We start from the raw sequence: 22,962 nt of genomic DNA, 5'->3' as shown, positions 1-22,962 counted from the left end.
GGAAGCAGCTGGAGTGTCCCTGTGGGCACAGGGACTGCACTGCACACACCTGGAGATACACACAGGGAAATGCTTTGGTAATGACACAGCATTCTTATTTCTGGACTTTCTGGTTCACACAGAAGAGAACTAAGAGATCACTTGGGCTCAGTCTCAGATTTCACAGCTGGATTGCGACCTGACAGGTGAGCACAGTGACTGCACCCTGTCTGATGAGAGCACAGCACAGAGAGCTGGGAGAGCTGCTGCTCCAGAGAGGCAGCAGCATTAGCTGTGCACCTGCACGGGTTTTTGTTGACCAGCAGCACTGTTCAGCAGCTCTGATACTGTAGGGTACCATCCCCACAGGGAACAGAAGGAAAGAACTGTTTCTCTGTACAGCTGGATTCAACTTTCTTTTGGGCTTTTCACCCAAGAATTAGCTACTGACCAAGGGAAAAGAAAAAAAAAATGATGTAAGACCAAAGGTTGCAATAACCAGACCTATAAGTCTGGTTACAGACTTACATGTAACCCAAAAAACCCAAAAAACCATTTCTATCAAGAGTTTCTCCTGCAACCTCTTGACTTCCAACAAGTTCAGTAGTGGAATGGGTTAAGGCATGTCACCGTAACATCCAAAGCCCATGGCAAGAGAGATGACAGCCTTGAATTCTACTCAGGCCTTCAACCTCTCCAAGGGCTGAGCGGTGCAGGGATTTAGCAGGGATGGCAGTGAACAATGAGGAAGAGACAGCCTGGCTGCTGATCTGAAGGTGTGATTGTGTTCCATTCTGCTTTAGCAAAAAAGACTTTGTGTTCTGCTGAAGAGCTGAAATTTACAGCAAATCACCTCCCAAAAGCTTTTTTAAAAATTAGATGTTACAGCAGCCCTTGACACATGAATAAGCCACAGCCTGTGGAACATGCCCTGCCTCATGTGCCTGGGAAGATAAGTGCCTGTTGCCTTCCAAATCTTCCAAACCAGCATTCTCAACATTAAGGGCTCAAAGCCTGATGGGTTTGGAATGGCTTTGCTTCACAGCAGAGCAAGGAACTGCTCTGCAGAAGTGCTCTTTGCATTAAATAAACAAGCAAACAAGAATTGATGCTTTTCAAGTCTAAACTGAGGCTTACAAGGTGGCAGCTTCAGCACTTGGCCTCAGATCACATCCTCTGTCCTGTGAGCCAAATGGGTTCATGGGCATTTCCTCCCAAGAGGGATTGTTATAAATTATGCACAAGGTTTTTACTCATAACATCAGCAAAATAAAACTGACACCAGACCCAAGGTGAAAACAATCCTACAGAAACAGCAGAACTCATAAAGCAGGGGCAGTAATACCTAACCTCAGTCAGGAGAGAATGATCAATCCCACCTGTAAAGTGTTTTAATAGCCATTTACTGGGATTGCTGCATGACTGAGCCTCACAGTCTGGGCAGTGCCAGCACATCTCACCTGCCAGTGTCCTGATCCTTCAGTCAGCTTGCACCAGTGCCAGGGCAGAAACTGCTCAGGCCATTATAAATCTACAAATTTATGTAGATTTACATAAATAAATCAATATAAATTTATAAATGAGTGAGGGCTCATGAATTTGTGCTCCACAGAGGGGCTGTGTAAAGACCCCAACCACCCAATGCTGCAGCCCTGCTGGAACCCAGCTTTCCCTCCTTGAATTTCTGTGCCATACCAAGCACACACCCCAAATTCTGCCATCCATCCCATGGGGAGGGAATTCCCTCTTCCTCCTCTAGGGGAAGGAGGTAGGAGAGTTGGAGTTTCAATAAATTAAAGATGCACTTTTGCACTAAAGTCCATTTCCAAACCATAATGGCCTAAGAAATGTCACAGCAGGGAGTGGAGCCTAAAGAGCTTCCCCACTAAATCTCTAAGCAGGAAAGAGAGCCTGCTGTGGGAATGCCAGCTGCTGTGTCTTCCTTTGCCTCCTACATGATAAATGGATTTGCCACTTTAATATTCTTTTAGAGCAAGCCTCAAAGCAGCTCATTTACAATGCATAATGACTGGTAGATGCCTTTAAAATCTCTCCACTACAGCATAGAGAGCAAGCCCCCCCTCCATCTCCTTTTGAGCAGAAGCTGCTATCCCCAGCCTGCTAGGGATGTAAAAGATGTTTCCTGGCAAACAACTACCACAACCATCTTTACCTGGTGTACAGTCTATGAACAGTTTGTAAAGACAATAGCACACATCTTGCCTATCACTCTGTTGCCCCAAAGCAGCAAATTCCTCTCATTTGCATTAGAAATTAGTTTAGCAATTAATAGCTTAGAGAGAAGGGGAAGGAAAGAATTCCATGTCCTGTCCACTCCTGCGGTTTTGAAAACTTTGCAGATTCAGAAAGAATCTGGATCCTGCAGAGTCAGAGGAAGCATGGAATCTCAGGATCTCAGGAAAGGTGGGGTCCAAACTCTGTGTCCACCACATTCCTCCTGCAGCTGGACCCCAGCTGTGACATCAAACAGCAGCAGAACTCAGGTTTCCTCCATTTCACCCTGATGGAGCTGCAGTGAGAAAACCTCCTGTTGAGTTGCAAACCCAGAGCAGCTTTAACTACAGATGTGGTACTTATCTGATGGCAAAGCTTCAGCAAACTTACAGCAGGCACCAACCTTTCCTGTGCTCCCTCTCTCCCTCCAGTGAACAGGATCAAAAGCTGCTGAGAAGAGCAGTGTGCAGCCCAGCCACACTTGAAAACTGCATTCACCTCAGGCTTCCTACCCTGCAAAGTATCACAAAGCTGCTCTGGCAAATGAGCAAACAGGGAAGAAATGGACCTTGATCCTGACATATAGCATGACCCAGAGAGTGCTGTAGAACTCCACATGCTGGGGCTTTATTACTGAAGCTGGGAAGAGAAGTCCTTACTAGAGAAGTCCACATGGATTCCACAATGCAGCTCCCTTTAAACTGCCTGTTCCTCTGGAAGCAGAGCCTTGGCTTTAGCTGTTTGGTAGTCATTTCACTTCATTCAAATCTTACATGAGATGGAGGTGACTACAAAAGTTTACAGGTAATGCTTAACTTTATGGAAAACAGAGTTCCCACAGATCTGGTCACCTCCAAGGAGGAATGGCAGCACCATGGGTGTCATTCCTACAATTACCCAGCTGGAGCTAATACCTCACCTGACAGAACCTTTGCATCAACATCTGGGGGACAATCTCACAACGGCCAAAGCAAAACAGCTTTTCTTGGCCTTTTCCATGCATTTAACAGGCAGTGTTTAGTCATTGCCTCCAGCTATCCTTTGAAATGTAGATTATACAATACCCACTGCCAGCATGGGCTTCAGAGATAAGAGGAGCAGCAGCAAGTGAGGCTGTGTTGAACAGCCTCGTGCTGATGGAATATTGTCACACAGAAGAAAACAGCGGCGTGTGGCAGCTGAGCAAATGCTTCAAGCACTCACAGCAGCAGCAGCAATGCTTGATCAGCCTACCTGCACTTGGCAGCTGCAAGACAGCTGATAACACATTTACGTCTCAGGCTGATAGCAATTGCAATTCTGATTGCATCTTGGAAAATCTCATTTACATTTTTTACTTTCTCTAGTCAGTCTCCACTTCCCCATTTCAGGAGGTTGGACTTTGGTATTTTTTCACATTTGCCTCAATGCAGAGCCTGAGGGACTGGTTCACAGAAGAAAAGCGAAACAATTAGGGAAAATACTTGCCAAAATAATTTTATTTGCTTTGTGCATTCAAATATTTACAAACATACTTTCTGTAACTTTCCAAGACAGCAGCATCTTATCACAAAATTTCCTGAACTTAGCTACACTTTGCTCTTTTTAAACAACCAGTTCATGGGAACAGGTTCTCTTTCTGCTCTCGAAGTACAAAATAAGATATGAAGTAGAATTGCTTGGCAACAGAAACAAGCAAGATATTTTCTTTCATAAAAAACCAATTTCTTTGCAGCCTCATTTTGCTAGCAGGGACTATTAGAAGCAGATTCTTATTGGGCTTATTATGGGTCACTGGGATACTAAAATGCACCTATTCATTATCCTTTCACAGTGCCACATACACTTGTCAGAAATCAGGCTGACAACACTGGTAAAGTTTCCTGGTTTCAAGACTTGCTTTCTGTTCAGACTCAATCACTGGCTTTCTGGAGACCATACATGTGACAGTGTTTCTGGTTAGGGTGAGGTGGCATTTTGATACACAACAGGAAAGCTGTTTGTAGAGTTTTCAACACCACCATAATCAATCCATGGCCAAGGCTGATGCATCAATCACAAAATAGCATTCAGAGTTTGTATTTAAGCAAAATGAAAATATGGAGGTTACTCCAGAGTGCAGGTATGTTGTAATTCAAGCCCTGAGCCCAATATTCCTCTTTTAAATGACTGTCTCCAAAATGTCCTCGAGTACCTAAACAGGAACTGGCTGCAGCAGCAAATAATATACCTCCATTTCTCTGAGGAGGCCATATGCATATTTTCCAACTTCTAAAATTTGTTTAACATTTATAATTGCAAAAAAGTCCTTTACGTTAACGCAAAGCTTTCAGGAACAGTGGGTAATTCCATCTTCAGATGGTAATTGCTGTTTAAGTAATTCAGTCATTAATAACAAGTGCTGCTCACCCCTAGGACATGAGGTAAGCACTGAACTCCTGGCACTCATAGCAAGCCACGCTGTCCAGGACCCATTCCCGAGTCACCATAGCAACGTTGTGCTGCTGCTGGATTGCTGTGAAACAAAGACACAAATGATACAACTGTTAGCAAGGAGTCAAACCAGCTTAAGGTGAGTCTACTGACTCTTTCAGAATAGCTCTTTGCTTTATCTGTGACATTTTAAAAGCCTTGATAAAAACCAGAAGGCTGGCACTGCTGCTCCCTGTGCCAAAGCAGGTAATGCTGTTGCTCCAAAGAGCAGAGCTGTTTGGGAACTGACCAAGCAGGAGGCAGTGACCACCACAGCATAAACACTAAAAGCAAAGGATGCAGTTATCTCTTAATTCAGGATCTCAGTGACAGAGCTGTGGTTCCTGTTTGCCTCCACATACTGAGTGTGTGACAAGCAACAAGTCTCATTATGACAGAAGCAACAGAAAATTACTGAAGTGCTTTCAGTTCTCCCTCATTCCAGGATCTTTTTCTCATTTTTCCAGTGCCATGGAAACAGCTGGGTTTTTTACATCATCATCCTGCTCCACTGTTTTGCTGGACTTCACTGTAGACTAACCAGCTCCCATTCATTCCAGAACCCAACTATCTCTAAATTAATCTGGAACACTTGCACTTTCAAAGTCTCATGGTTTCTCCAGAGCATTTTGCTTAAAAGAAAAAAATGTGATATTATATCAATTAAGGCTTTTTAACACGACCTTTCCAGACCAAGGGAATCTTGTTCCATCTGAGGCTTTCTCCTAGATCCTACTGCTCCTCCAAGGTCACCTTTCCCCACCTTTTAAAAACTATTCCATTAGGAAAGTTTGTCTAAAGCTGAGGATACACAGAGGACAACTGAGGCAACAGCCTTCATCTGCCAGAGTAGATTTTAAGACTCTGTTGCAGGTTCTTGACACAATATACTTTCACCTTCTAGATTTTTCTTTCAAGACTCCAGATGCAGTAGAATTTTGATTCCTCTACAAACCCTCTGTGATAAAGACTAGAAAGCAGCTCATGACAGTGTTGCTTTACCTCTGTAATCCACGTTTTCCTTCCAAGCATCTGGCTGCACAACCACAACAGCAGTAGAATTCTAGGATTTTAAGATAAAAAAAATGCTATTGTTATCTGCCTGTCCTTACATCATTCTCATATCTACAGTGCAATAACTGGGCTAACTCTGCTCCAGAGCATCACTTTAGAGAGGGAGACAAGAAGTAGTAGAGGGAGAAAGACTAAGATCCTTCTGTGATGTCTCTCCAGAAATGCTGTGACTACATTCAAGCACTAAAAGGCTTTTTGTGCTGGAAAGAAAGGCTCAGTGCTAGTTTCAAGTCAAATTAGTTATCTGGCCAACATCAATCCTTCCTCCACTACAAGGAAGTCTGTCTTCTAGTGCAGACTGGCCAGGCCCAGGAGCAAGGGACACTGTCAGGCTGTCAGACAGCTCTGGAAACTGTGGAAGGGTAACATCCTCAGCACTCACTGGTGGGTGTGTGAACTGATCCAGCTGCTTCACCACAGAGGCACCACAGAGCTCCACCATCCACTCGAGATGTTCTGAGGAAATCAGATGAACAGTCAGTTATACTTCAGTGTTTTGTATCACATTGAAGCTGACACTATTCCTTAAACCCTTGTGTGTTTGTTCCAACACTCAAACCACCCTAATTTGAAAGAAATGTTAGCCTCAGTAGAAAACACATCCTTTCACTTTCAAACCTGCTAGGGAACATCAACTCCCTCTTCCCTCACTCCCTAGTCAGGTCTGCACAGAACAAAACCATGAAAAAGCAGTGGAACACATGCCCAAAACTTAAAGGCACAATTTATTTCCTCTTATCATAAGGATGCAAGACGTGAAATGAAAATTAAAAATCAGAAGTTAGAACTGTGATTATCTCTCATTAACAAAAGTAGCCAAGGTACTTAATTCCCACCAATTTGTTGAATTGGTAGTGAAGAAGATTAAGTCAAGTGCCACAACTGAGGATCACTGCAGCAGGTGAAAGCACTGCACCCCTTGTAGCAATTACTGTAAATGTCAAGAGATGTGAGAATTTTTCACCTAGTCAAAAACAAAGTTATATTGGACAAATCAGAAAGTATCTGCTGAATAAACCACAAAAATGGGGAGTAAGGTACAAATATTTTATGTAGAAAAATTATAGCTTAAATTTTCAAAACATGCAACATACTTTATTAAATTTTAAAAATACAAAGTGAAGCTATCCTGCACAGCTTTTTCTTTGCTTATTAACTTCTAGCTTTGCTGTGTTTTACTTTTAACACCTGCTCCTACAATAAGGCTACAATAAGGATGTGTCAACTGCTAGAAAAAAGATACTTAGGAGCTGTTTACTAAGACAGAAAAAAAAATACTCGCATATTCAGGAGCATCAATAACAATTACCAGACAGCGTGACATTAATGCTTTTCCTTCAGTGCTAGAGACTCAGAGATAAACTAGATAAAAGGCCTAGTTTGAAATACAGCAAAATTGCCACAGGGTTGTCTGAGGACATCCAAATAGAGGAGAACACCATTTCCTCTCCATTTGGAGATACAGCTGGATAAAGTTCTTTACCTACACTTTACCCCATGTAGGTATTTTAAAAGTTCCAGAGGAAAAAATTATCCAAGAGGAGGTCAAATGTAAAATTCTGGTGAATGCACAGTGCCCCTCCAAATATCTTTTTCAGTTAACCATTCTTCCAATCCCACTAAAATGACACACCTGTAGTCATATCAGTGAAAGGTCCACAGCAACAGATCTCAAAGTCTTGAAAGATCTGAAAAGCAAGGAACATGTTAACAAAGTTCATGTGGGGTTTTTAAAGCACAATGCTTAATATGCTGTTTTCATTGCACTTCCAGGGCTTGTTAGTGAGTTATCAGTATTTCAGAAAGCATATCCAAAGCTCTTTGTAACCTACAAACCAAAAGATTATTAAGGACCACTAACCCTATGTTATAAAAAGATAGCATTCACTCCAAGCTTCGTGAGTCACTTCAGAATATCTGCTCTGCTGCTGACTGAGCTGACCTTTCATGTGTAAAAATGCTTAATTTGTGCAGCTCTGAGTAAGCAGAATAGCAGAGAAATTGGAAGAAGTTCCAGATATTCAGCTAGCACAGCCACATATCTGAAAGAGTCACAGCAGGACAGAGTTTGCATCCCTGATGTGTTGTACCTTTTTAGTCAGAGACTGTCTAGCCCTCCTAGGACCTTGATGGTTTCGCCCATTGATCACATCTCCTCTAACTTCAAAGTTCTCCTGGAATATAACAGAAGCAAGGAATCAGAAGTTAGAGACTGAGAACACTTTCCTGTCAAAGTTCTGCATCAAAACAGGAAGATGTTATATTTCAGAGCTGAAAATCTATGAGTGTGTTCAGAAAATGAATTAAATGGCTTTGCAAGAGAAATGCTGGACTAATGAAACCCCTGCAGCATCAGGCAATTTTTAAAGAAACAAATTATAGTCAAGCTGTAGAGTAGTCTAGCAAACTGAATAAAAGCAGCAGTATGTTCAAAGACCATAATTATCTTATCAGTAAAGTCTTATTTGATAGAAATTTTCTGTAAATAACACTACTTCCTTAAACAAGGAATAGGTCTTTTGCTCTATGCCATAATCATGAATAGATTCAGTTTAATAGATAATCAGTAGGAACACTTACAAAAATACATCTATAACCTGTTAAAAATAAAATATAACCTGTTAAAAAATTATGTCTTCAATAACAACGAACACATATAGCCTAAGTGTGGCTGTTGGTCCTAGCATTTGGTAAAACTAGAATCTCAGGTTTCAGAACTAAAATTCCATATATTAAATGTTTACACAATATCTGAAGTAACTGCTAAGTCCATCAGTGTAACAGCATTACTTAACCATTTGACATTTCACTCAAGATAAAAGACCTACCTCATCCAGTATCCTTCCTTCTTTAAAAGACTGAATTATCCCTAAACAAAAAGATCAGAACAAGAAAAGTCATTTTATCCAGCAAAATTGTTCTTCCACTGCCAGTAGTCTGACTTCATTGCTATATTAAATTGAAGGGATTTGTACTAAAGGAATCTGAGAGATTCCTTTCTACACCGAAAAAAAGGTCAAGAATTTTTTTACCTTTTATAAATAACACTAATTTTACACTAATTGATGCCATGCATTGCAAAGATTAAAATCAAGAGGGACAAAAGGCTTTTGCTATGGTGGGGAGCAATCCAATGTGGCTATTTGAAAAGAGAAAAAGTATTCACAAGCGTAAGAAGAAGCTTGATGCTGCTGTTTGCATTTTTTTAATTTTAATTTATTTTAAAGTATTTAGAAGAAACACTGCAAAACATCAGATGGCAAGAGAAACAGATCATTTTTCTTTCCTGTAACAAGTGACCACATTCAGGGTTGAAGGGCAAAGACCATTTAGCTCAAACACAAGTTATACATACACTGATAACTGACTACCCATTTTCTTCCCGCAATGCCCAGGAAGTACTTCAGTGTTCGTTCACACACCAGCTCCTCATCTGCAGAGCAAACAAGAGGAAGATCTCTTTCAGTTTTGCCATTACCAAAAAACACAGGTCAGGTTACTTGTATGTAAAAGCAAACATTTTTTGCTAAGTGTAGAAGCAAAATATACAAACTATACGAAAGTTCCAAAATTCTACTGTTGTGATCCTACTAAACTGAAGGAAATGAGCAGAAACTAATCACATGTACCACTTGGGAACCCTTTTATAAATTAGTCAATAAAGATAAGAGGCAAGAAAAAGCATGATTTCTTTGGGAACTCTCTTTGTTTCTGTTTGGCTGGTTCTGAACTACTTCACACTAGGCATGCTGTAACCACCTGAAAATTATGACCAAGCAGCTGGAGAAACCAATATCAAGTACCATTAACTGTGAATTACACAAGAAAAACATTCCCTCACACTGATTCTGTGAAATAGAATGAGAAAGATTCACGAGCTTAAACAAAAAACTTAAAATAGAGAAAACAATCAATACCTTTTCCTCAAACTTATTAAATTTGTTGCTGATTTGACTGCTTGCTGGCTAGAGTAAAGTAAAATTATCCATGGTCTATCAATACAGGATTTTATCACCCAGCTCCCAACAAACCTGTTTTCATTATGACATGGGTTGTTCCTTCAGTAATGTGATTAGATAAAGTGCTCTGGGTTTTTTTCACAAACTTCTGGACCATCAACTGCAAAGTAGTTAAGAAAATTACCAGTTAGCAACAGTTTTAAACTCCCCCAGCAGCCCCAGTATGTAGGAGCATAATGTAATAGGATAGTTACTTTAAAGTAACAGTTTCATGTACATTCTGCATGCCAACAGAGCTCCTTAAGTCAGTTTTGGCACCATTCAGCAGACTAAAGTAAAGCAGAGCTTTTGGTATGTGCTTTATAACCCAAAAGCCAAATCCTTCTGAAAATTGAGGGCAGAAACAGATTTATTAGCAACTCAGGATTACTACTTAGAGAAATTCTCACAATTTGGGTAAAGCAGCATCATCTGAGCACACAAATTGAACCAAACACCCACACAGCCCCTCCACAAGACCCAAGGCTTTTTGGAAGTCCTCTGGCTTTGGAATCATATGTTTTTCCCCCAGACATTAGGGATAATTTCCAAAGTTCAAAGCTTAACAGTGCAGCATTCTCACAGTTCTAGGAGCGATAAAGTTTGACTTAAGTTGCTGCATTACTCACCTGCAATTCCTACCAGATTAGTTTCTATTATACTTAGAGATCTCTCTGTTTAGGACTACAGTGGTGACCAGGAATCATTAATTAGAGATTTCAAAATTCTGAAATTTACTTACATGTTCGCTGTGATTCAGACCTGATGCCACAATTGACATTTCTTTCTTCTTACTCACAGCTGGACTTGTAGCATTTTCTTTCCCAGTTGCATTGTGCAGAGCAGGTACAGGAGAACACACATTTCTCTTCAATTTGTGTCCTTGGCCAGAGCTTTTAGCAGTGCTCTGACTCACAACAGGCCCATTTGTGGCTTCTGCAGTCTGAGGGGTAAAAAGGCTTACAGAGGAGGAAGAGTTATCTGGACTCTGGGCCACATTTCCAAAGAGATTTGATGAGACAGATGCACTGTTTTGCCTGATCCCAGATTTCTGCTCCTCTGCATTTTCTGAAGGAAAAGAGAAATAACTCCTTGAGAAAATTGCATTTCTTTCTTGTAGTCACAGTAGAAGGCTGTTGCTCTCTCTTTTAGGTTTAAATCCTGCAGTCGCTTCCTCTCCTTATGTGTTTATTACTTCATCTTTGCCTCTATCATTACTTTTTCCTGATCTATAGGCAAGACACTAGAATACCTGTGGAACTTTTAGTAGCACATTTGTTGAAGTTTATGAATTTAGAAGTGAGACAGAAAAACTCCTATTACTGTCAAAATGCTGTCACACCCCATCTTGAAGGGCAGCCATACAGCTGCCAAATAAAGTAGTAACACCTTTTTAAAATGACCAGGAACATATAAATTAAAATCCTTGTTTTACAGGAGAAATTTGTATCTTGGTGATATGTAAAAACATGAAAAGGAGAAAAACACCAGAAATCAAAATGCACTGGGATTCCTCTTAGATGTTACCTGCTGCAAACTGACACTGCCTGTGTTCTTGCACTGCCTCTTGCACAGGTTTTGTCTTTTCAGAGGGAGTTTTGTTCTTTTGATCCCTGTCATGCTCAAGGCCTTTCTCCAGATCTAAATCCTTTTTGTTAAGGAGATCAGAAGATGGAAGCAACAATTCTGGAGACCTTGAGAGAGGGAAATTGGTTTTAATACCATGTTTGCTCTTCTGAGTATAAAAAAAAAGTAGCAACAGTGAAAATATCATAATTTCTCAGAAGCTCAGAGGTATTTAAGACTTTTTAATATAAAAAATTTAGAAATAAGCATAAAAACCCCCAAACAAACCACTGACCTTTCTTTTTCTTCTCTCATTTGATCCATTCCAAGTGTTCCTTCAGTACTAGAATGTGGCACTTCCTCAGGGATAGGTGAAAATTCACAGTTCTGACTTCCATGCTGCTTTAGTGCTGCTTCAAGCACAGCCATTTCTTGCTGAAGTTTTTTCAGGCTATTTTGCATAGCATTCTTTTGCTGCAAAGGAGGCACAAGAATGCCAACATTAGCAAAGTCAGGATTAATTTCTTTAACAAGCACTTGAAAATGAGAAATAACAAAATTGTTCTGAATTAGTTTTTGCCACATGTTCAAAAGGTGACTATGGTGCTTTTACTGTAAATATTGCACATAACCCACATCAGAAACAAAAACACCCCCCCCAAAAAAAAAAATCACACTCATTTTGCCACATTATTTCAGTGTAGATCTCTCAGAGTTTAATCAATCAGAAAAGTAAACAACACAACTCCTGCACAAATTTATTCAAAAGTAATTTAGTCCAAATTGCATTAGTTACTCAATACATGATGTTCACTAATAAATTTTAAATTGAATCTTCATTTTCCACCATTACTAAAAGCCCTGAAGATGATTTAAAGGACTGAAATATTTCTTAATATTCTTCCTTATGTTGCCCCCCAAAAACTACATTACATGACTAAACACATGCCATAGACAGGTCCTCATAAGAATAACTCAGAGTTTGAAAGGATGCTTTCAAACCCCAAACCCTTCATCTCACATGATGAAGCAATTTCCACAGAACTGAGTATTCCATTTGCAGCTCCAGCACTGGCACCATGTGGAGCTTCTTTGTTACTGAACCCACAAGAACCCCCAGAATCACCCAATACATAAAGTCAGGCCACTGAACAGCATTCAAGATATTAACAGCAGAAAAAAAATACACTGCTGGACACACCTTTCATTAGACACTGCCTGTTGGGACTTGTATCTATAATATTCTAATATGGAATTATTTTATTTAATCTTTATACACAGAGGATAAGTCTCTGTGTTTCTAAATATCATTTTGTAACAAATCTAATCCTTATAAATTCCCACCATTAAAGCTTTTAAATATAGGGGAGCTGACATTTCCAGCATTGGTCAAGCATAGAGATACATTAATTAGCATCTCCCACAATTAAGCCCTGAAACCAATGTCACATAACAAGCTGTGGCCATTGCAGTGTTTGGACAAATAATGGCATTGAAGCAGCTCTACAGTTCTTCATTAATTATGCTTTTGGAAGTAATTTAGTGGCAAAGAATCATGATGAAAGAACTTTTCTACTGTATTGATTTCACAGTTTTCATGTCCTTATCTCCTAAAATGCGAGTTACTTCTACTATTTAGTGCACAAACTCACCCACCTGTGTAGTGAGGATTTCACCCTGAGAGAATGTTCCACATGAATCTTCTACAATACTTGTTTCACTGTCGTATCCAGATGCTTCACCTTGAGGAAGGTGGAAAAAAACTGCAGGGTTAAAAAAACAAAACCCACCAAACAACAAACCAACCAACATTATCCATAATCTCTTAACTACAGAGGTTTTAGAGAATAACTGTAATACTAAAGTGACAAGTTTTGAAAATGTTGAGGTTAGAAGCACAGATCTACTGTAAGTGAACATTTTGAAGAATACTATGTCACACACAAAGTAAATAGAATTCAGTGTTTCAACAGTGATGAAAGAGTCCTAAACATTTACAAAGGCCATAAAAAGGTCAAAATATTCACTACAAAATTCTACAGCCAATTTCAACAAACATTTCATCTGGGGAAAAGCTTGGATAGGCTGTGAAATTTTGCTAACAATGCAACTATCACATTGCTGTAAGAGAACTAGCATTTCCCTCAAAAATGAATTCCCATTAGACAGTCTCTAGTGCCCAATCTGTTCATTTGTGTTCTGAACAAAGAACACTGCAAGAACATAATTTCCAGGAAATAAACCACTGAGGGTTTTTGGTTTGATTGTTTAAGGCTGATACATTCCTTGAGAAGAGCAAGCACCCCTTAAATACAGAACAAAGTTCCCATGCAAACACCAAAAACCTCGGTATGCAAGGACATTATAAAGACAGCTGCAGAGACAAAAATCCTGGTTTGTACCTAGGTTAGCTCCTGTGTCTGGATCCTCTTGGCATTCATCTTTGGTTCTCTTAGGCTCCCCATTACAACTTGGAAAAGTTTCTTTACTCTCATTCACACTGCTCATTTGTTTGGATCCATGAACTTGTGGTAAATGTTTCTCAGGCTCTTGTGCTCCATTAATTGATTCTTCAGATGCATTGGACTGGGAAGAAAATAAGTTCACAGAGCATTCTGACTCCTGGCTTGGTGAATCACACACATTAGTTAGGGCAGCTTCAGACACTTTCTGCATATTGGTATCATTACTGCCACTGTGAGGCAACATGATGGGACTCACTGGAGACTCTTCCACAGATGTAATTTGTTTATCAGCCTGCAAAGGTGTGCTTACTGATTTGCTGAAGATTAATGTCTGAAAACATGGTAACTCCTCATCCTCACAGGACTCTTCCTCTGACGATGGCAGTTTCTGAACTCGTCTTCGAGGCTTTTGAATACCTTGAGATTTTGGCTTGGAACTTGAATTTCTATTGTGCAGTTCTTTTCTCAGGGCATTGTCACTTTTTACAAATACTGCAGATTGCTCTTTCCTATCAATTTCACAAAAGCTGGTGTTCTCTTCAATATCAGTATCAGAGGACAGTAAGCCACGAGGGGTTTCAGACAAACCTGTAAGATCACTGTTCCCTCCAACAGGTTCTTCTGGAGCCTCTGCCAATGAACAGTCAGGCATTGCTGTGCTAACAGCTTGGGCTGCTTGCTCCTCATTCCCCTTTACACACTTTCTTCCTGTTTTGCTGCTTCTTGTCTTAATGACTTCACCACTGGATTCAGCAGGGCTTTGCTGACAGGTTTCAGGACAAATCATTGATCCAGATTGAAAATGCATAATTGGTCCTTTGCAACCAACATCAGTCTTTCCTGCTTGATTGCTTTCTGAACTGAAGCCTATTTCCTGGCTTGTGCTTAAATCAGTTTGTTTGGAATCATGCTTTTCTGTGTTACTCTGATCCCTTTGGGTTTTATTTCTTTTGATGGGATTCTGTCTTAACTCGCTTTCTATCCCTACATCAGTCGACACTGGCTTTCCATTGCCTTGCTGTTCTTTTAACAGTCTGTTTTTGCCCTCAGTCTGAGCAGTCCCTGTTCTTGCTGGTGTCAGAGTCCCTTGATCAACACATGCAGACTCACAGGTGTTACACTTCTCTTTCTCAGAAACCCTGCTCAAGCTTTGAGTAGTTGTTTTCTCTTCTTGCAAGCTTTCTGGTGGTAAATGTTTGCTATGCTTTTCTACCTGAGCAGCACATGATAGATTTAAGGTTTCAAAATCAGGATCTTCCACTGCACATGCCTGCCTGGAAGTCTGAAAAAGCCTAAAGGATGAGCGCTTTGAATGCCTAAATATATTCCGCAGATACTGAGTGTCTAATTCACTGTCTTCAGCTTCCTTAGGTGATTCCAGAATATTTTTTGCCATTGGCAACTTGTCAGTTTTGAAGTCCCCTGGAACACTTTGTGCATCATGCCCACGCTCCTGGGGAAGAACTGCAGGTGATTCAGTCATCTTTTCAGTCTGGTGGGAAGCAGTTTGCACAACAGGAGGTTGCAGAAGGAGAGGACTACCTTTTATTTCACTGTCTTCAGAACCTGTATGAGGCACAGTGGAACCACAGTTTGAAGGCTGACATGGAGATGGATTGAACAGACTTTTTCCAGTTTCTACAGTGTCAGGCAAATTCTTTAGACTAACCTGCATTTCATTTACTTCCAGATCACCTCCCTTCAAATCAGCAACTGGCTTGTAACTCAATTTATCCTGAGGCTCACACAGCTCTTCGCATTCAGCAGAGTGAGTTGCCACATTCCTTTGGTCTCCAGAGACAGACCTTCCACAGTCATTGTTATTCTTTCCTGCTCCCTTTACGCCTTTTCTCGTTTCTTTTGTCATTTCTTCAGAAAGTAACTGAAGCCTTCTGCTGCGTCTGACTTGATTTTGCTCAGAATCAACTTTCCTGGGCTCTCCACTGCTTGGATAGCTATCAATCTGTGGCTCAGCTGGATCAGGGAAAACAGAACTTCTATCCACTACCAACTGCAGAGCACACATAGTTCTGGTAGAATGCCTGCCTCTTTTTGCTGCAGAATTTCTTTTTTTGCTGCTTTTCTGATCACAGTTAGACATTTCTAGTTCCCCATCACAGAGCTTGCTAGTGACCTTCTCAGCAGCTTTCTTCCATGTGGATCCTCCTCCTTCCTCAGGTTCTGTTAGTGCATTATTTGCTTTATTCCAAGAGAGGTGACTCTCATTAACAGCAACACTTTCATCACATCTTTTCTTTTCAGCATCTCCAAGGCACTGATTACCACTTTGAGGGTCCCCATCTGCCTTTTCTGTCTCTTTTTTCTTGATGAAATCCTCAGGTTGCAGGAAAGAGGCAGTCTTCCTTTTTCGTTTGAGTCTGTCTTTGCTGAAATTATTCAGGCACTTATCAGCAGCCACATCCTCCTTTCTTGTAGTAGGTAAAATGTCTCTGGAGGTAGAAGGGGAATTTGATTTCCTCTCTCTCTTGTATGTTTTCCCAAATATTTTGTCTTTGATGTTATCTACCGTTTGTTTTGACCTCTTGTTTTCTTTAACTGATGAGATTTCCATGGAATCTAACATAGGGTCAGTCTTTTCTGAGATACAGGATTCTTTATCTGATAAACACAGATCTCCTTCACCATCATCAGCTGATCCAGCAGATTCATCCAGAGAAGAACTGGAAGACAGAATCTCATTGCTTTTTGAAAACCATTCATTGACTTTCTGAATGCTCCGCTTTAGTCTCTTCTTGGAGACTTTGTTCAGGGTGGCAGAGTGAAGTGTCTCTGGCTGAAGTTGCTTCTCCAGATGAAGTTCTTTGTCTTGGAAAGAGTCACTCTCAGGTTCACACTCCTCTACAGCTTCCACACTTTGTACAACAGGATCCATTTCCTTGCTTTTATCCAGCCTGCTCTCTGAGCTATCTTCTAAATCAAACTCTTTGCTTTCACTGCTGTACTGGGCTTGCTTTTCATCCATTTCTTCTGTGTTCTTAAAGAATGGTGTGTCCCCCTTCACTCTGGGACTGGCATTACCTATCCTGTCACACTGCTCTGGGAGTGGATCTACAGCAAGAACATGTAAAGGAGAACTCTGGCATTCAGTCACATTCACTGGGTCAGGTTTGGCACATTCAGCGATGCTCGGAGTGCTTTTCTCGCTCAAGCCTTCCTTTGAGAAATCACTGTCTCCTGTGAAGATTTATAGGTATTATAAATTATTAAGATCCATTTTACACACACAAGCACAGTAACAAGCTTAATGGCTACTTCGTTTTAAAAGAACTGTTATTTCCCCCAAACCCGAATATTACACTGCACAAATCTCCCTCTAGAGAAAGGCAGAAAGATCATATTACATGTTCTTCTATTTTTTTTACATTAATTACCAACCAGTGCTCTCCATTTGTGCTATAAAGCATAAAATGGTTCATGTAGAATAATTAAGTTTTTTGATAAAGTTACTTTTATTCCCCTTTCTGTTCCTGTGCATAGAACATTTTAAGTGTCTAGTCTACAGGAATTGTCTTGTATTATACTGTCACTAGGTGTAGGGATCAACAGAACTACATTATAGGCTGCAAGCTGTATATGCTGTATGTATATACAGTTATGTATGTATATATACACACAATATATACATGTATATACTGTGTGTATATATATTTATACACACACAATCCCATGAAATAAAAATGTTAACTTGTGGTCTCTTTCAAGCTTCATCATCTTTGTCACCAAAATAACACACCTATGACATTTAGTAGTGTTATTTCTTTGGCACACAGCTTGTCAGGCTGTGCATTGCAAGAATTTTCATTCCCCTTCTCAGCACTCTCAAGTTCTTCTAGCCTGTCTTGAGAAGGAATCTGAACTGCTGCTTTGTTTTCAGACCTGTTTGGAAAGAAAATCGACTTTCATTACAGATAAAACCACAACAGACAGAAGATAGTACTTATTTTTCCCTTTTTGCTCCCTGAAATAGTTTCTGGAGAAGTCAAGCTGCATGATTGATACCACAACTAGATGCCTTCAGAGTTTCAGGTCATTTTGTTCAAAGATCCTCCCTTGCAATCCTGAATTTAATATTTACTTTCTAAGCACGGTACTTACTTTTCTATTGAATGTCCATGTAAGCAACAGAACATTTAGAAAACAGTTTTAAAGCATATAATATGGCAAACTGTTGGAACTCAGCTACTCTTTCTACCCTAATGCCCTCAAAGCTGAAAATCAGTTGTCAGCTTAAGAATTCTATCCTAGTCCTATGCTAGGAAACTAGAACACTTGAAATAAGAACATTGAACTATTGTCTTTAGAAAATAAGAATTGATCACTTTTACTCACCCAGTTTTTCTTGTCTGTTTAAAAAACTCTTCAGATGATTCAGAGCCTGAAAACAAATCAGCTGTTACTCTGGTTGGAGTGATTCAGAGAAAGGTGACTTGCCAGATAGAGCTAGACGCTTTCAACTTTTAGCAGATGAAATCATTGAAGTATTTTACCTAGTTATAATGATTTCTATGTATAACTATCTAAATGGCTCCAGCATAAAATTCTGTTTGAATACAGTGACTAGTAACAGACTGGTAATTAAGAGTTAACTAGCTAAAAGTTAGTTTCTGATTTCTGAATTTATACATGAAAAAACTAATAATATTTAGAATTTCGAATTTGAATCTGGCAGATGCAATAGGGAAAAAAGCAAGGAAACAAACTCTACCCTTTAAAAGCAGCAATTCCTTCCTTGAAGGAACAGCATAAAAAATAATGCTTGGCATCTATCTTGTTTCTCATAGCAGTCAACACCAGATAAAATAAAATTCTGAAAAGCCAGGATAGACAGCAATAAAATATTCATTTCTCAAAAAGATTTCATTCTCATCTCAAGCATTGGTGACAAAGCTTAGTATTCTTTAGAAAAGAGTAGTTATCTTTAGCTATAACAGCTGCAAGTTTTTGCACATCTGTAATTTTCTCTTCTTTGGATTTTGTACACCAAGGCTTAAAGGTTCACTACAGCAGCATTATTTGCCATGATACAATAAATTAGGTAAAAAATCCTTTTGATTTACCAACTTGGAATTGTCCACAATTTGTCTCTTTGTTGTCATTTCGGGTGTTAAGGAGAAATTAGTGTTTATAAAGACTTTGAACATAATCACCTTTCATTACTTTGCAGGCATTGTACATAAGAGCAATTAGTGTGGATTTAAAACAGATCTTACCAAACTCCATATAAATACCCTTTTGAGAGTCACATTTCTGGGCTTTGTTTCTCAGGCGACACATTTTGGTATCTGTAAGCTGAATATTCACACTAGCTTCCTGCTGACAGGAAAACAGAAAGGAATAGTTATTTATAACAGTGGGGTATTAAAAAAAATCATAGCTATTTAAACTTTAGCAGAGGGTTGAAATAAATACTTAGTTCATATGCATTGGTAGCTTCTATGCACAACTCCAGTACAAGTAATTTATCATATTGATATCAGTTTTCAAACAATCCATGAAAAAAAAAATGGGAAAAAACAGTTACCAAAGTGCAATTTTCTTGTCCATCTCCTCTAGCACTTTTCCTCCTGTTTCTGAAGCCCTTGCTTTGGATGACAGAACTTTCTTTACACAGGAGCTCAGCATCAGTGCCTTCTGTAGATGTTTTAGGAAAGTGATGACTCTTTAAAACTAAAAAACATTATTTGGTAAAAAAAAGAAAATTTTTTTACACAGAGTATGACTGTGTAAAAGTGCATGACTGTGTACAAGTATTATTGAAATGAAACAAACTTGCAGACACCCTATGCACTTAGTGTACACACAGCTAAAATATGTTTATCCAAGAATGAAATCGTGATGAATTATTAGTCTGATTATTTTAACTTAAAGTAATAAAATCTTGATTCTGCCAACTAATTTTCCCAACCAATTTTGGTTATATAGATAATGTAGTAGGAACAGAATCTAATTCTAGTCATTTTAGAGTTGCTAACTTGAAAAGAATTCAAAAATAAAGTCTATTTTTATAGCACAATATACAGAACACTACCATCTCCCCCCACCCACAATGTCTTGTTGACCCAAATATAAACTGCACAAGTCTGACTCGCCAATACCCTAACAAATACCCTTTACAGGACACTGAGTACTAGAAAGGTAAATTTGGATTCCCTGAGGATATATCTGAACAGGATGAATTAACATACACAGTGACATCACCTGCTAATTCAGGCTCTGAAACTGTTTAACAAATTCAAACTGCAAGGTTGGGCACAATCATCAGCAGGACTTTCCCTCACAGTTACAGATTCAACATTATTTGATACACATTCAGCCATGCTTCAGGAACTGAACAAAAGGTTGGTTAGAGTCATCAAACACACAATAAAACTGTTCAAGAGGTTTTTCTAAGAAAATCTTGGCAACTTGATGGAATTCATGCTTCTACATGCAACGGAAAAAAACCTTTTGATAATTCTTCCCATATTTATTGCTGCACAGTAAATGGGATACCTTATATATAAACATGATATGTCAAAATCTTATTTGAAATAAAAACCTGGGGGCATCCATTGACAACACTTACACTTCACACCAGTGTCAAGCTCAAAAGCACGGATAGTTTCCAACAATCCTTCAATCAGTTGCTTAAATCTGGAATTTTCTTTCAGACTCCTGAAATAACATCACTACTTCAGTTACTTTAAGACAAATTAACGGTTTAACTATAAATATTTCCAGAATTTTGACTGAACAAAAGAAGGGGTAGAACTCCAATGTGGAAGATGAGACAATAAGGAATTGTTGCCAGGAAATAACAACACAGTTCTGCCAAACAACCATTACTATGGGAATTAAAACTGCGACAAAAGTGAACATATAATATTTTTCCTCAGGTAGGTTTAGTAGAAAGAAATGAGCTGTAATGACTAAACACTAATATAGCAGAGACATTTGTTAGGAGAGATGTGTTCACCTGTGATCACTTGGAAAAAATTTACATTGAGATAAGACACTACATTTATTCTTTTAGAAACAGACAGCTTAGTTAATAACCACCTTTTCTTCTTTATTTCAGTTTTATGCTAATATATTTTAAGACTATTAGCCTTGCCTCAGAGTTCACATATCCCATCCTCAAGCCCCCTTAGAAACATGCATTCCTCACCTCTTGGTAACTTCAGTCTTACACAGAGGACACTCTGCCACACCTTTTTTCTTTTTGCTGATAAGTTTGAACATGCAGAACCTTGGAAAAAAGAACATATGTGATGGTAACATAAGAGGGATATCATTTCCCCTAAAACTGAGTATGTGCATTCATCACTTAGCAGCAATCAAGTGTGTATTCTTGTTCTGGTGTTACACTGAGTTCACTGATCCCCTTTGTCACATTTGTGAAGCTGCAGTGCTCTCTTCTACAGAACTGATTTTTCCCCTAAATTACATGAAGTTATCAAAACACAGTATACATACATGATTAGCACTGAAGAAGTATATATGGAAATTAAACCAGTATTTATGGAATTAAAAATGATAAACCGAAAAGAATTATACATGGAAATTAAAAATTGCATTGCACTTGAAAGTTTTCAAACCTACCTGCAGAATATGTGATCACATTTTGTTGAAACAGGCTCTTGTACCACATCCAAGCTACAAAAAGCAAAACAAAAGCACAGAAATTATAGACACTTGGAATCCAGACTTCAACCAGAACCTTTGCTATTTCAGCATTTGTTTGCATTAAAGAATTACAGACCTCATTTACCTTTCAGAGACAAGTGACAAAAAGCTGCTTTACAAACAGTACTCCAATCAGATACATTTTTTGCCTCACGGAATACAGGAGTGACACATTTAGGTTCTAACAGAGAAGCAAAATATACTACAACATAAGAGCAAAATATAAGTTCTTTCTTGCACTTTCTCACTTGAGCCTTACAAAACATCAATATGTTTAGTCCTAAGCACAAATCTCTTTGCTTTCTGGTTAGCCATGGAACCGACAAAGTATTTTCAAGGAAAGGAAAAAAAAAAAAGGAAGATAAAACCTCCAAAATTAACTATACTGATATTATTCCCTGGCATACCATATTGGGCACTCCAAGTTCTTCTGCATCGCTGAAAGCACATTTTGTACATGGCCGATAGTAATCACTGAGAGGTCCATCCTTCGCTGAAGTCATCCAAAAATACTCTACAGAAAAAAACAAAACCAAAAAACCACCAACCGTTACCAGCTGTGTTTCTGCTCTGGTGCATCCCATCACTGCGTTCTCCCGTTTCAAATACATTGCTGCTATTTCCTGAGCAAGACTTTACAGGACAGAGGAATTCTTACTCTAAAATTTTACAGTTCAAACCTCTCGAGCGTCTTGTAGCCGAAGGAGTAAAAAGAAAGGGTTTACAGGAGCAGCACTCAGGAGAAACACACTGAGGGCGCGAAGCACAAAACGGCAAAAGAGAGGGGCTCGCTAGGTGGAAAAGCATACAAAGAAGAGGGCAGACACGCTTATACAGAGTATCCTGGGCGTACCGACACGAGCCAGCACAGGTGAGACCCACAGCGAGTGTGGAAATCCTGAAAACAAAGAGAAACCGCTGAGCTTCCCGCGGCGGCAGCTCGGCTCCGGACGGGCCCCGCAGCCAGGCCTGCCAGGCGGCTGAGGCGAGGCGTCCCAGCAGCCGCGGAGGGAGCGCAGTCCCTGCCGGTGCGGCCGCCAGAGCTCGGCCGGTGCTGTCCTGTCCCGAGCTGTCCTGCCCGGTGCTGTCCTGCCCGGTGCTGCCCTGCCCCGAGCTGTCCTGTCCCGAGCTGTCCTGCCCGGTGCTGTCCTGCCCGGTGCTGTCCTGCCCGGTGCTGTCCTGCCCTGCCCTCTCCCCTCCTCACCTCAGCGCCGCTCCCCGCACTGTGTTTCGCGCCCTTTCCGCCGCGCCGCGCGCAGCCAATCCGCAGCCGCGGAGCCAGCACGCGCCCCCGCACGGCACTCTTATGGGCTCCTTCCGCCTCGGCGGGGCGGGGCGGGGCTGGGCGAGCTGATTGGCGCTGCCGCTCCCACGTGATCCCGGCGCGCGCAGGCGCGGCCCTTGCGCAGGCGCCGGACGTGCGTGGCTGCCGTGCGCGCGCGCGCCCGGCTGTGTTTATTGTTGTGGTTCCGCGGCCCCTGGCTCCGCCTTCTCACCAATCAGAGCGG

At 40.2% G+C, this 22,962-nt stretch overlaps 1 protein-coding gene across 3 annotated transcripts; it reads right to left on the bottom strand.

Annotated features, from left to right (window-relative positions):
- Positions 1-3,674: 3,674 nt before the first annotated feature.
- Positions 3,675-22,785, bottom strand: BRCA1 (BRCA1 DNA repair associated). 3 transcript variants are annotated; one of them, XM_085083353.1, is made up of 22 exons: positions 22,659-22,785; positions 21,862-21,968; positions 21,371-21,424; positions 20,937-21,017; positions 20,355-20,443; positions 19,311-19,456; positions 19,000-19,102; positions 18,119-18,164; positions 17,523-17,665; positions 13,706-16,963; positions 12,960-13,045; positions 11,599-11,777; positions 11,265-11,431; positions 10,480-10,805; positions 9,771-9,858; positions 9,095-9,172; positions 8,568-8,608; positions 7,830-7,913; positions 7,373-7,427; positions 6,122-6,195; positions 5,668-5,728; positions 3,675-4,708 (listed from the first exon to the last, which is right to left on the bottom strand). In XM_085083353.1, exons 2-22 carry the CDS (start codon positions 21,939-21,941, stop codon positions 4,605-4,607), a joined length of 5,343 nt encoding a protein of 1,780 aa, XP_084939479.1. In that variant the 5' UTR covers positions 21,942-21,968; positions 22,659-22,785; the 3' UTR covers positions 3,675-4,604. The 3 variants fall into 3 exon arrangements, with proteins under 3 accessions (XP_084939479.1, XP_084939481.1, XP_084939480.1); XM_085083355.1 differs by having other exon boundaries at positions 19,000-19,099; XM_085083354.1 differs by lacking the exon at positions 22,659-22,785 and adding an exon at positions 22,308-22,558.
- Between the last annotated feature and the right edge of the window lie 177 nt (positions 22,786-22,962).

Source organism: Lichenostomus cassidix, chromosome 27 (genome assembly GCF_008360975.1).
Source record: "Lichenostomus cassidix isolate B80296 chromosome 27, HeHo_3.0, whole genome shotgun sequence".
Taxonomy (NCBI): Eukaryota; Metazoa; Chordata; class Aves; order Passeriformes; family Meliphagidae; genus Lichenostomus; species Lichenostomus cassidix.
Note: the sequence above shows the minus strand (reverse complement) of the source record. Positions and strands in the feature narration are given on the sequence as shown.